This window comes from Drosophila melanogaster, chromosome 2R (assembly GCF_000001215.4).
Source record: "Drosophila melanogaster chromosome 2R".
Lineage (NCBI taxonomy): Eukaryota > Metazoa > Arthropoda > Insecta > Diptera > Drosophilidae > Drosophila > Drosophila melanogaster.
Genome location: NT_033778.4, coordinates 11956082 through 11970413, shown reverse-complemented (window position 1 = coordinate 11970413; position 14332 = coordinate 11956082). Strand labels below are relative to the sequence as shown.

Here is a 14332-nt window from a genome sequence, read left to right as displayed (position 1 = left end):
GAATGTTTTCGTATTCGTTAGTCTTTGCAAGCCTTGGCAACCCTAAACTTACTAGTCATCTCTTTTACACTCATCGTCCGTCCATAAGAATCCGAACGCGTTAAGAAAGAGACAGCATATATGTGTTATTTACGAAAAACAAGAATTTTTTAAACAAATCAATATTCCAAATTGCTTTATATTTTTAACGTTTTAATTTCTCCCGCATAAGAAATATTTGAGATATCTAAAGCATTTGGCGAACTGGTTCCAGGCAATCGATATATGTGAGACCGTATAAACATATCGAGTTAACAGAATTAGTAAATCATGACTTCACATAAAATCATTAAAACAAGTTTTCAGAACGCAACAACTGATCTTCAGACAACTTTTAAAAATAAATCAAGTAAGATTTTGGAAACATAAATTCCACAATGTCAAAATATCAGTAAAAATAACTTAAAGTAACTCGAATAACTTGAACGAGGAAATCTTAATGAATAGTTGATCAAAATAATCAGTCAGAAATAGGGAATTTTATAATTGTACACATATTAGTAAGTCGTAAGGTTTCGTATTATGAACATGTAGATGTTGTACTAAGCATTTCCTATTACTATTTTAAATATATAAATATATAAATAGACATTTATATATAAGAATTTCTTTATTACAAAGTCAATTGATAGTCGCTCATCGTTTCTATGTTACAATTACTGTTTACTTTTCTTGACTTCTTCAAAATATTTAAAATATGAACATATGGATCACATTAGAAATTTAATAAATCTTTTATGTCTGGTATTTACGATATAAGCAAATTTATAACTAGCCCGAAGCAAATTCTGAATCCTTTGAAATACCTTGACAATTATGTTGCTAGTATTAAGTTAATGTTTTTATTATTTATTTATATATTTTTATTAATGTTTGTTCTACTCTCACAAAATTTTGTATATTAAAAGATTTAATATATGAAATCTGTATCGATAACTATATCGATAAATCACATTGAGATATTAGAAAATTGAAAAAGGCAATAAATTTTTTCCAGTTTTAATAAATAGTGATGGGAAACTATCGATAGTTGCGCCATTCGATATTTTCGATGTTTGGAGAGCAAATTTTCGATATAACTTTAAAATAATAAAAATATTAGCAATTTTAAATGTTTTTCTCAAATAGGTATAGTTACCTTCCAATATTCTAGAGGATCTGTATTTTCCTCTGAGTACTTCGGATTAAAAAGCATTACAAAATTTTTCAATGTCCTACGAGATGGAAGCTTATATCGCGTATCAAATGCTTTCAGTATATCGCGAAATCCATTGTCCTCCACTACTGAAAATGTGCGCATATCAGTGGCTATGTACATACTTCATGATAACTCGCCGAGTTCTGCTATCCGACGAGAACTCGAGTCGTAGCTTGGAGTCACACATTAAAACTTTTCCACATTGTGAATATTTCGCGGTCTTACCATCAGTTGATTTAACAAAAATGAACAGCACTATCGATAGCGACAAAAAACCATCGATAGTGGCTCAGAAAAGTAAATATCCGATACCTCGATAATATCGATTATCCCAGCACTAGTTCTATTTTCACAAAGATGCAGCAATATTAACAAAGTCATTTATAATTTATTATTATTTAAACAATATAGATCCTTTTAAAAAACATTGAGCTAAGGTACGTCCAAAAGATTTAAAATAAAAATTGAGAATGTGGTGGTAACTTGCTAAAAACAACTTCTCGCTCTTTCCTCATTATTTTGTTTACAAAACTTTTAAAGCAAAGGTTGTCTTGGAAATTTATTCAGTATTTATACTTTCTGTAGTGGGCTTCAGATATTGAAACTGACGTCGCTCCAAGCAAACGAAATGTAAACATATTTATATATACTAAGCATAAATTAGAACGTTCCATTCGTTCTGTTTACTCCCACCCAGATTTTGTAAAGGATTATCGGTGGCCGCAATGGAAAGTGGGTCGACTGCCAAGACGGGCGATTTCTTTTACGGTTGGGATCTGCTGTACAAGACCGTTAAGGCTGATGTCTCCAAGAAGTCAGACCTTTTGATTGCCCTCGTCCATTTTCTTTTGACCAAGCATTACAACTTCCGATGCGTTGGCGTTGGCGATGATGTGAGTATGATTATGGCCACGCATATTAGTGAAATCATCTGGAATTCCATAGAAAACCTTGCCGGAGGAGGAGGGCAGTGAGCTGCTGCCGGACAGCTGGAATGATGACGATACCAAGTACTCGCTGCGCTACGTGCACGATAAGATGCTGTATTTGCTGCTGGGCCACATCACCGAGGGCTCCCTGCTGATCAACCTGTTGGACATCAACACTAAGAAGGTATCCAACATCTGCGTAGAACCAGAGACCCTGGTACCTGAGGTCAAGGGAGGCATCACCACCATAATGCCGAGTGCCTCAGAGATTGTTGAACGCTACCGTAGGGAGCTTCTAGACCCTGTATTCACGGGAAACTCGCGCGAAGTTACCACGCAGACGACCAACTCACCACGCCCCATTGGATCGGATCCAGATCCCTTGCGCATCGGCGAGCCAAGGCGTGGCGGGTAAGAACACTTGTGGATAGTTTTTTATACACTCGTTAATCGTTTCCCCTCGTTTAGATCCTTCATTCCAAGTGCATTCGAGCCTCGCCCTTTTGGATTTCCGGACGTTGGACGCGGGGATCTCGATCCACTGGGTCGCGGTGGTCATGGTAACCTGTTCAGCTTTCCATCACGCCCAAATATGGGCCCGGGACCCGTGCCCCGCTTCGACCCGTTCAATCCCCTGAACCCGAATAGGCCGGGACAGGGTGGAATCAATCCAGATCATATGCGCCCACCAGATTGGAATCCCGATTACTACATGTAATTACCAGGAATGCCATGTATAGTGAGCAATTCAAATCTTTAGTTTAAAGCAATGAAAAAAGTTTTCATTTTAGAAGACCAAAATTAAACGGATTGTTTTAAAAGATTATTTTTATTACGTTGCATACACAATACAGAATATTACAGAATTTTACAGATATAAAATAAAAAACAGCAGCCTGTTAGACAACGCTTGTTTGAGTTTTTACTAGAAAAATTCGTAGTTAAGAACATTTATCAAGTAAATACGCAAACAGGCCAGTTGAGTTGACGGCTGCTCAAGAGAAATTTACAATATACTTAAAAGCTTAACTGAACTCGTGATGTAATGGCTATTCATTCATTTCGTACAACAGGGTAAACAAAATTGGCTCAAGTGCGTAATCTCAAAATTGCTAGGGGAAAAGCGCGAAAAATCACGGCACTAAATGTTACAATGGTTTGCGATTACTCTTGTTTTTTTTGTTGCTGCTTATGCCTAGCCTAATATTATTTTACCATAATATTTTGCTAAATTAATATAATGTAAATAATATTTCAAGCTGTGTGCAGCCGGTTGACTTAAATTAGCTCTGCACGGTAGGCGTCGTTCCCTCTCACGCCGGGATGTGCAAGTGTTGTGGTGTGTTTTGTGCCTTGGCCGCTCAAAATCCGGCTAAAATCCCGCCCAGGTGCGGTGTGAACTACGCTCAGTCCCATTCCCCGATGAACATGCGTGGCGTGGGCACGTAGCCGCGCGTTGGCAGCGGTAAATGGCGTCCGTAGATGTGATTGTAGGGTGATTCAACAAGCTCCGAATCTACAAGAAGCACAGAAATCCGTGGTTAAAAATCGGGTGCGTGTACAATTGTCGGGATAATTATGTGTGCTGGGGTGGGTGGATTCTATTGGTAGACCCAAGCGGGTACTTGGTTGTAATCTGGTGAAGGTATTATCTGTTTAATTGCATTATCTCTTTTTTGGGATATAATGTAATGTAAGTGTATTATTCCACAGATTACAACCCACTCGTTTGAACTTTGGACTACCTCTAAAATCAGTAACCCACTCCCACTTGGTGTATGTACATTTGCGTTTCGTGACTGTCCAGGCTAGAGGAGTCCAAGGTGCTATGTTAGTAAAAGTATCGTACAGTTTAGTGGTTCTGTTCACCGGGCAAGGAGGTAACCGAGATGCGTTTGTGGGTATAATATAGCATATATGTATGTACAGCCACCCATCATCCGCTCCAAGGGGATAGGGCAACAAAAAACAATAACTAATATCGATGTCTGGGCCATATAACCTCGTTTCGATTTAGAGCAAGCCCATAGAAATTCACGTGTCCGTTTAGTAGTCGAGTATTTGGATTTTCTTCAGGCTGAGGCTGCGCGGCTTGCGGGGCTTTAGGTACCCATAAATGGATTCCATGTCGCTGATGTCAAGGCGGCTGGTACTGCGTCCGGTTCTGCTGGCCGTCGGCGGAGGAGCAGAAGGTGCCTTACTAACCGCAGTTGCATTGTTTGCGGCTGGAGTGGTGGCCAGTGGTGGGGCCATCGTTGGCCCACCGCCTCCTCTGGCCTTTCCCCCAGCCACTCCTGTTGCGCCCGCTCCCGCTCCCGGCTCAGCTCCACCGCTTCCAGATGTTGTTGCAATGCTCGCTGATGCTGCTGTCGCTTTCGCTGCTGCTGTTGTTGCTGCTGATGCGGCTGCTGCTGCTGCTGCATTTGCGGCTGCCGCTGCTATACTTTTGTTTTTACTATTGAAATAATTTTTGCTTTTCAACATGTCCTCATTGTCTTGCTTGGCGTTCGTTAGCTGTCTTTTGTGCTGGTTGTTGCTGCTGTTGTTGCCGTTGCCATGGCTGTTGCCATTGGTGGCATTGTCATATCTTTGTCTTTTGTCAGCGTTTTGAGCCTGCTCCTGTCGCTTGCCGCCCCGCCAACTGGGCACTGGCAGCTGTGGCTTCTTGTGGCACTGGCCCCCTTTTGCTACTGCCGCACTGCGTCTCCTGTCCGAGTAGTCGATGGTGCCGCGCACGCGGTCATAGATGTTGGTCGCCGACGGCGCCTTCACCGCAATCCGCTTTCTGCCGCCGTACATGTACAGTGAGCCCTCCTCGTTGGGCTGTTCGAAGAAGCTCTCGGTGGACTGTGACTTGGTGCGCAGCACGGCCGGCGCCTGCAGCTGGCGGAGATGGGAGCGATCCATGTACATGTCAACGGTTTCGGTGCCCTTGCGGCGCGGTATGTTCTCGGTCAAGCCCAGGTCATCGTCCAGGTCGAATGCCATGTCGAAGTCGTCGTAGTCGTAGCAGTCGTCGTAGCGTTCGTTTGTGGGTTCCGTAGGTTCCAGCTCCAGCACCGAGACATCGCTCTCGCTGCACCACTTGACCACCGCCGGCCGGACCTCCTGCTCCACCAGGCTTCCACTTAGCCGCTGGTGACGCCTCAGCTGCTGCTGACTCAGGCTCCTTTGCGGACGTGGCGGAGGAACTGCACCACAGAGTGGAGCCAGCGCATAGCAGCTCACGCAATTGCAGGCGGAGCTCTCCTCCGGCGCAGAACGACGGGTGGAGTGGCGCCGTGTCACCCGGCGAGCCACAGAGTCCTCCAAGTTGTCGTAGTACGGTTGTTGCTGCTGTTGCGGCTGGTGCTGCACTGATTGCAGCGGTGCAGAGTGTTGCTGCTGCAAGTGGGCGTGCCGCTCGCAGCGGACGTGGACATGCCGGTGGAGTCTGTGGTGCGGATGTGCGTGCGGATTCGAGTGCGGATGCAGATGCGGATGTGGCTGGTGGCTACGTGCTTGGTTAGCTGTGCTTTGTGTCTTGGTGGTTGCTGTTGCAGTGGTTGCTGTTAGGTCCGTTGGCAGTGACTGTGGTTGTTGTTGTTGTTGATGTTGCATTTGCATTTGCAGTTGCTGATGCATTTGCATCTGCAGTGCGTGCGATTTGTGTGATTGGTGGGCGGCGTTGGGCCCACCCTGTTTATAAATACCTATGCCGCTCTCATAGCTGCGAGTCTGCCAAATCTGGTGGTGCTGCTGCTGCTCCCGCTGGTGACCCGCATGGTGGTGCTGTGCCGCATGCGCAGCCGCCGCCGCGGCCATCAGTTGCTGCTGTTGAATGTGATGGGGATGCATGCCGCCCAAATGGTTGTGGATCATCGACGTTTTCTTCTGGCTGAGCGTGCTGATGCCGCCGTTCCCGATATTGTTCCCATTGCCATCCCGCTGATCCTTGGCAACCTGAGCGGGTATCGGCTTGCCGGACTTTACAAAGTTCGGAACTCGGGCCCGCAGGCCGCAGTAGTAGGGATCATCTGTAGAAAGATAAGTTTAGTTATAATGGTTGATATTTTTTTTTTTAAATTATTATCCTCTTTATACTAAGGAAGTCCTTGCTCGAAGGAATTTTATCTATATATGCATATTAGAAAAGACAGAAAGGAGGGATCTCGATCTTACCATATTTCTTATTATCTTTGCCCTTGTCAGATTTACCGCGAGACAGTTTGATACGGGTCTCCAAATCGATATCATCGTAGTCCGGCTGAAAGAAAAATAGAAAGAAATGTGTGCCGTGAAATTAGAAGGAATGTGACCAGGTGATGATATCTCCGATCATAATTTTCCATTCACAGTTGCGCAAGGTGTGCCCACCAGGTTCGGTACAACGGACCACTAGTGCTCCACTCCAAGAGGCACTGAATCGGTCGTTGGGCCCAATTGGCAATCGAGCTGCAAAGCAATCCGGCGGCATTCCGCGCATATTAATTACACGCGATTCGTTTGCAGTTATTTGCGGCCAGTCGCTGCTGCTGAAATTCGAATATTATTGAGTGCAATGCAATGCCAATTGCTCAGTGAGGCCCAACGGCGAAATCATCGCCAGCAATGCAGCCATGCAGCCATGCAGCCATGCAGCCATGCAGCCATGGAGTTCCATGAGGGAGACCCATTTTCCATTTTGCAAGTGGCCGCATTGCGCATATGACCAAGCATGGGCACCCAAACTAAATAACTAGCCACCAAAAGTAACTCAACCCAGCGAGTCGACAGGTTGCCACACTTCTTCTCCTGCGCCGGCGTGGCTTTTATTACTCGTGTTTTGGCGCTTCCAAATTTGTTCCAACACTTTGCCAGCAAATGAACTGCACTTGGGCAATCTCCCACACTTCGGTTGCTTCTAAGTATGCCATAAAAAGTGTATATTACGTGCTCCACGATCGCACCAATGTACATGCATACATATATGTTCATTTTGCATTGAATACTGTTTTCACAAAGGGAGTTACTTTTAAAACGAGCTGAAATTATTATCATCTTTAAAACGAACTACCAGACATAAATATTTAGAAATCAGGCACATTTAAGTGTCTTTAAGTTTTACTACGTTGAACTTTTCTTAATATCTTGGAATATTGCTATTTTTATATTGAATCATTATGACGTTAAGGCGCCGGTTTCTCTATAGTTCGAACTTTAAAGTATTTAATTATTAATGGTACTAGGAAAATATAATTTATCCACACGTCGTATACTTATTTTTTGGTACCCGCTGTTCTCTTACCTTTGGAATCAGATCGTGCGAGTAGATATTATCCCTGGGCGGTAGTTTCGGAGGTTTCTCGCTGCGCTTGTGGGCCAGTTGTTGCGTCTGCAGCAGCAGCTGCTCCCGCGTGGCGGCCACATGTCCTCCACCGTTGCCATTGAGATGCTTGCCCAGCTGTTGCTGCGGATGCAGTTGCGCCTGGTGGCCACTGCCGAAGCCAGAGCTGCCGGAGCTACCGCCACTTCCGTTGCCAGCGACGCTGTAGGGATCCTCGTCGGGAATCGGAATGCGCGGGCGGTTCTTGATGTCCACAATGGGACGTTGCACTGGATAGGAAGAGAATATCAAGAGGATATCATTGTATATTACGCTTAAGAATATAGAAGACTCAAATCTGCATGGGACATGGCTTTGATGAACCCACCTGGTGGCAGTTTGCTCTTCAGCATATCCATGGCCACCACATTAACGATGAGCACCCAGATGGGGCACTCCAAGATGTCGTTCTCCGACTTGACAAACGCCACCGCGGAGAGGCACTGCGTCTCCAAGCGGCGGCGATCCGGATAGGCGCGACGCAGTTCTCGATTCACATTCGACTGGAACTTCTTCATGTCGAAGAGCTGGGGAGAAGAACAATGCAACGCTCATTAGCATTTGGAATGGATGTGAGGTGGGATCGCGGATCGCGATAAATGGCAACCACGTACAAAGTCCCGTCCCACTCACCTTGACTATTTTTTCGGATTCGAGCGCCTGATTTGGCAGCTTTAAGATCTCGGCACCGATGGAGGTCTCCTCGTTGGGACTGCTGGCGGTACTCTTCACGTAGACATTGCTTTTGGCGTACCGCCGGATGAGGATGTTCCCAGCGTCATCCATTTTGATTTTAACACCCTATAAACGGGTAAGTTCGTGAATTTGATGCGGTAATTAAATCGTTTATTTTTTTTTTAACGAGCGATGATTCCATTGATTCGGGAAATTAACAAATCTTTCTTTTATGCATTAAAGACAAAGTATCGAACGCAATAAAGAATACTCGAAATGTCTATTTAAAACAATGTCTCCCATAATCGTATGAAAATTTAATTTATTTTTCGCATTAGATACAAGCTTAAAGTAATCCGTAATCTTCACGCCATCTGCCCGCTAATGGAAATTTCTCGTCGATTTATTGGGGTTTATTGTCCAAGCTAATTAAACCGATGTCGCTTTGATTGTGCCATAAATTGGAAACTTACCTGTCCGATGACGCGCTTCATCTCGTCGGTCTTCTGATCCCTCATCGGATTGTCGAAGCCGCACAGTCCAATTCTGCAAAAAAAAAATAATAAAAAGAAAACAAAATAATGTAGACAATGTTGTGCAATCGTTAAAGAGCCGTAATGAGCGTTTTATTAATTGCAAATCAATCAGCTGCCGCATTTAAAATCGATAAGCCAGCATGCCCAAAAATGTGGCCAAAATGATTTGCCACTTGGCGCCGTTCACTTTCTGGAATCGAATCGAGGTTGCTGCCTCGAGTGACTCACAACATACTAGGTTACTTGGTTTCTTGGTGTCTGTCTTGGCCCGTGTGCCTGTCTATGCCACATTTTGTTGCACTAAACGTTTGACAAAACATTTACCATGGGTCTGGCTCTTTCGCTTTTGGGCCACGGATTTTGCGTTTTTGCCTGCCGTTCAGGCCCAAGAGAACTGTTCAATCGACTGGCTCAAATGCAGACTGACAGTGATTTATGCCACATGCGGCAGAGTGCGGCAGCTGCAGCCCAAAATTTATTAAATAAACATGTCATATTTCGGCGCCAAGGCCTTAATTTTTATCCTAATTGTCTAAGGTCTAAAAGCTGAGTCATTAACAGTTGAATTTTGCGAATTTGTTTAGCAATGAATTTTTCTATATTTACCGACTGATTAATTAGCTGATATATGGTGATATATAACATTGTTTACTTAACCACAACATAATCAATGCCCTTAAATCAAAGTTGCAAAGTGAATGGTTATTAGGATTGCGCCGTGTAATTTGTATTTTCCAAAATAGGGTTTATTTTCAAAGCTCACAATAAATCTGGCTTTCCGCAGTTGGGCACAAACAATCCAGCTAAGCCGCAGTTCGGTCTTAACTAAATGATGAATGTTCGTTTTTTTGTTTTTTTTTTTTTTAAGTTTTCGATGATTTTTTCTTTGGTTTTTCCTTCGGCGCTAAGGTCGCCGAAAATGTCGGCAGAAATGCTAACAAGAAGCGGCAAGAGGAAGCCGCAGAGCCAAGACAATGAAGCCAGGCTAATTGTAATTGTCGTTTGCATAAAAGGCCACGGCAAGAGGCTGAATTTGAATCTTCGTCTGAAGATGAAGATGAAGCTGAAGCTGAAGATGATGCTACTGCTCCGCTGCTGCGATGGAAGTGGTGGTAATGGTAGCAGTGGTTGCACTGCTCCTGCTGCCGGAGATTCTTCACCTGACGCCGCTCTGTCACTATTATGCTTTATGTTAATTTGGATAATGAAGCGCTGCCAGCGCAGCAAAGCGCAACATCAGCAGGCAGAACAAGAACAACAGCAGCAACATCAGCTGGCAACAGCAACAGCAACTTGCAACTACGAACCACAATCGCCGTTAGCATCGTTGTGGCATTTGGCCATGTGCTTCAGTTCTGCGCGTAACGTCTGCCGCCTGGAGCTGATTTATTGGCTAAACGCTTGTAAAAACCGTTGAAATGTGTGTCAAAGTTTTCCATGAAATGAAATCGACATGGACGGGCTGTGCCGCGCTCGTATGCCCAATGCGATGTGTGGCCCCCAAGGTTGAATGCCAGCTGCCGAAAGCGGATTTGCAGTTCTTTGTTCGGTAAATGCTTCGTTAAATTCGAGCCATCAAAAGCGAAATGTTATTAAGTCTGAAAGGCAACAGCTGAGAGCAGAAGGGTGTAAGAAGTACAGGTTGCCTTCGCTAAGCGGCATGTTCTGCATGCAATTGGAAAACTATCTCAAACAGTAAAACATAAAGGATTTCTCATGATATTCGCTTTTAAAAAACAAAGTTCATTACAGATTTGGAATTCAAAGACCTTCTGCAGAGTTATATCGTGCCAGTCTATTAAGCTAAACTCAAGAACCAGCAGCCCAACCCACTGTCAGTTTGATATAATGTATAGCTATAGCTATTCAGAGCATGTCTTGGAGACATTCACTTCGATATGGCCGGGGCATTATCGCACTTATGTATGATAACCATATAGTGAGTAGGTATATTGGTTGCAAGGTCGTCTGGTCTCAGGACTGGACCTGACTTGACACGCCTAAATGAGCTGGAAATACGAAAGGCCCAGCTGAAAGCGAGAGTCGATCCATCGACCGGACCAACTCGCTCGGCCAAACTGCAAAACTGGAAACCACTGCGATTTTGGAGTTCAAGTTAAACGTGTGCACTGGGTCAGGCTGCACTTGCGAGGACGAACCAGGTATGTGGCTTCTTCGAGGAAGCCAACGCCAGCGAACGGACAACCCGACAACCAGACCATCACCATCATTGGTGCAACCGTAAAAAAGTTGCAGTTAACGGCAACTGGTTTCGAACGGTGGTTGGGAGCAGCTTTTGACCTGCGGCTAGTGGGCAAAAACAATGTCCAACCGGTTCAGTTAAAAATACCATAGCAAAGACAACGATTTACTATATAGCTTTAGCTATATACATACGTACATAAATATTTTATATGAGGCCATGTATTCGGTTTATGTGCTTTAGTAAAAGTCGCCAAACGAAAGACTTAGGAAACGAACCCTGATCTGATCGGCAAACTAGTTTAGCTTATTTCGCCGTTAATTAGATTATGGCTAATTATAGGCAACATTTGTGCGGCCAGAGCATTTCCCGCTCCAGTTTTTGGGGTCACACCTTAAATTGCTGGGCCGAAGGCCGTCGCCACCATTGTTCTTGCCCTGACAAATGTGGCACGTGTGCTGCAGTGGCAGCAACAATGACAGTGTTGCTTTTGCAACTACTGCGGTTACTCAGCAATAGCGGCAAGCCGACGAAGGAAAAAAATAAAACTGAATAAAAACAGGCTGAAAATGTCTTTTGTCTATCGGCCAACTCTCGCAAATCTCAACCTTGGCGCGCCCCTTGCCTTAGTTTTTTCCGCACGAAACATGCTAAAAAAAAAAAATAATAAAGTGTATACCGTGTATACCCATATTGTGTGTTGCAATCGGAGCACAGCTTGATATTATAATTTGATTTCCATTTCATTTGTTCCCAGCCACATGCAAATTCGATTGGCAACGCCCACGCAACGGAATATTTCGCAAACTGTCATAAGCTGCCAAAAGTGTATTGGCGCCATTTCAATTGAGTTCGGAGTCGAAGCTCGGATAATGTAATTGCCGGACCACAATGAGTGCTTAAGGATTGGCCATTAATTAAACGCGCTTGTTGAAAGATCATTGATCGCAGCTGCTGCGGTGTGCGTGTGGTCGCCCATTTCGAGTGTTGCGCCCACACCAGCAACTTGCAACTAGCAACTTCCAACTTGCAACTGGCAACACCAAGCAGCAACTGGCAACTAGTCAGTCTAATTAATTAATTTACATGCAGCAGCTGGCAGTTGGCTCCACAAATGGAAATTTGTCTATGCATGCAACACACAAAAATGAGAACTAGCACTCTAATCTAAGCCGATGGCCAAATGCCCTGACTGGCAATAAATGAAAATCTAAACGAGAAACATATATTTTTATGATCTTGCTGTAAGTTTGAAATTAAAAAATTGTAAATTTATCTAAACGGCTTGCAGTTGCAACAACCGATTTAATGTTATGTTTAAGTGACTAATAACTGCACAAAATATACATAACATTTAAATTTGTTGTGCATTTGAAAGTCAATGCACTCCAATGAATTATAGCTTTAGTCCATAAATAACTTTGGCAGGCTATAACAAATTAATTTAAATAGAGCAACTTAAATAAAAAAGTGCATAGATTGCATCAAATTAATCGTTATTGTTTTAGCCACACACATACTTTATACTTTATATACGTTATGCACATGAAACCTATCATCGTGGTGATCGTGGCCATAGCTCCATATATTTGCATACCGTCCAGATTTCCAATGAAAAGCGTTGCGTGTGAAATGGCATTCAGTATGCACGTACATATGCGCCGAAGTCACATTCAAATGCAATTCGGTTAGCCCGAAAGATAGCAGCGGCTAACAAGCGCTGACAGCGGCTAATTAAACAAACAAGCTGCTGGCCCTAGACGGCGATAAAAATACGAAAAGTACGAAGAAGAAAAAAAAAAAAAGCAGACAAAAATCAGGCAGCTAGAGACAAAGAGACAATGGCAGTGACAAGTACAAGGGTCTTTGGACCACACTCAGACTCATAAACATGGTCCAACATGGCCATAAATTATCTTTGCCATGGTGTGCATGTTTGAAGTCGGCGGCAATTGGCAATTGATTAACTTGACACTCTCGGCATGCAAAGTTGGTTTTGTAGTTTTTCCGATACTCCGCCAATCCGATGCTGTGTGCTGCTTAACCCCCAGTTGACATAAACAAGTAGTCAAATAGTCACAAAAAACGAAAAAAAGGCTATCTTCATGATGGGAAAGGGGGGGAAATTGCAGTGAAAGACTTGCCATGCCATGACAAGAGCAATTTGCATGGCCAATCTGTGATGACCTCGTCACGAATGAAAACGAATTGAATGAATGACTTTCGTTATTATTTTCAATTTCATTTGTTTTCCACTCGATCTTCATTGTCTTCGGCCCGCTGGCAATTTATTTGTACTTGTATTTTCGCCGTTGACATTTGGCTGGCAGCAACTTTATTTGTGGCTATTTACAAAGGAAGCCGCCGACGCCGCAGCCGCCACACGATCTCCTCCTGCACTTGATGCCCTTTTTTGGCCAACTCTTTTCAATATTTGAACTGAATAATCGCCACATCCATGCCCATGTACTTTTAGCCTTATGCATAATGCATAGATCCATTGAATTGAAACTTTTTACGAGTATGTACGAGTATGCTAGGTTTTGAAAACTTCTTGACATTTCGACTGAAGCAAATTGCCACGGCAATTGAGCGTAAAGCATTTGGCATTTGCCAATTTCTGGCACGCAACGGCAATATTTTTGAGGCGAAATATGTTAATTAGGGCCTTTGCTGCAATTGCAGCCACCCAAAAATACCAAGAACCACTTGGAAGACCTCCAAAAACAAAAAATAGTAGAAATAAGACAAGCCGAATTCTTGACTCCAATTGCTTTGGCAAAACGGAAATCGCTCATTTCATAGAAATAAGCGCAATTATTAAAGCATTTTCACTCGCTTTTCGGTTCTTGTTTTTTTTTTTTTATTTATTCAGCCCGCCAGCAAGCTTTTCACATGCTACAAATTGTTTCCACTAAGGTCACCGTTTTGCAATGCCCCTGCCCCTGCCCCTGTCCCTGCCCTGCGAAGGTTCTCCTCCACTTACATCTTCTGCGTAGTGAAGTTCATCGGTGGAATTAAATTTTAATGGCATGCCCATCAATTTGATGGGCGTTTCATTCAATGCCCCTTCGAGAGCACATCAGCAGGCATTTATTATTACAGCAAAAAGCCAGCAAGATGGCCAACTGAAGGCCACACAGCCATTCGCATCGAAGTTGGCGATACACTTGTCATGGGAATTACTGAAAATTCAATTACAAGCACGTTTTGGATGAGTTCCCGAGTTGGATATCTTGTGCAAGAATCGGCGAGGCTTTCAACTCAACGCCACTTTATATGTTCTCTCATTGTAAATTTTATAACAATAAATCAATAATGAGTGTATTAATTCTAAGAATCTATCACAACTTAATTGAAATTGAAATAAAGAATATATTTATAAATATTCCCAAACGTTGAGTTAAC

At 43.5% G+C, this 14332-nt stretch overlaps 2 protein-coding genes across 7 annotated transcripts in view; one reads left to right on the top strand and one right to left on the bottom strand.

Annotated features, from left to right (window-relative positions):
- Positions 1 to 298: 298 nt before the first annotated feature.
- On the top strand, positions 299 to 3071 carry PI31 (Proteasome inhibitor 31 kDa). Of its 5 annotated transcripts, none has more exons than NM_001273976.2 (4): positions 299 to 388; positions 1935 to 2130; positions 2183 to 2577; positions 2635 to 3071. In NM_001273976.2, exons 2-4 carry the CDS (start codon positions 1963 to 1965, stop codon positions 2882 to 2884), a joined length of 813 nt encoding a protein of 270 aa, NP_001260905.1. In that variant the 5' UTR covers positions 299 to 388; positions 1935 to 1962; the 3' UTR covers positions 2885 to 3071. The 5 variants fall into 5 exon arrangements, with proteins under 5 accessions (NP_001260905.1, NP_610715.1, NP_001260907.1 ...); NM_136871.4 differs by lacking the exon at positions 299 to 388 and adding an exon at positions 1564 to 1674; NM_001273978.2 differs by lacking the exon at positions 299 to 388 and adding an exon at positions 1564 to 1674 and having other exon boundaries at positions 1902 to 2130.
- The window catches only part of exp (expansion), a 27879-nt gene continuing 16525 nt past the window's right edge, over positions 2979 to 14332 (bottom strand). Inside the window, exons 4-10 of one of the 2 annotated variants that reach the window (NM_165853.2) lie at positions 8659 to 8731; positions 8144 to 8311; positions 7839 to 8037; positions 7433 to 7740; positions 6328 to 6412; positions 4169 to 6182; positions 2979 to 3682 (exon numbers count right to left, since the gene is read on the bottom strand). In NM_165853.2, coding sequence (NP_725091.1) covers positions 4213 to 6182; positions 6328 to 6412; positions 7433 to 7740; positions 7839 to 8037; positions 8144 to 8311; positions 8659 to 8731 — 2803 coding nt within the window. In that variant the 3' untranslated portion in view covers positions 2979 to 3682; positions 4169 to 4212. The remainder of the gene's footprint in view (positions 3683 to 4168; positions 6183 to 6327; positions 6413 to 7432; positions 7741 to 7838; positions 8038 to 8143; positions 8312 to 8658; positions 8732 to 14332) is intronic. The other variant, NM_136870.2, reaches the window with a different exon arrangement.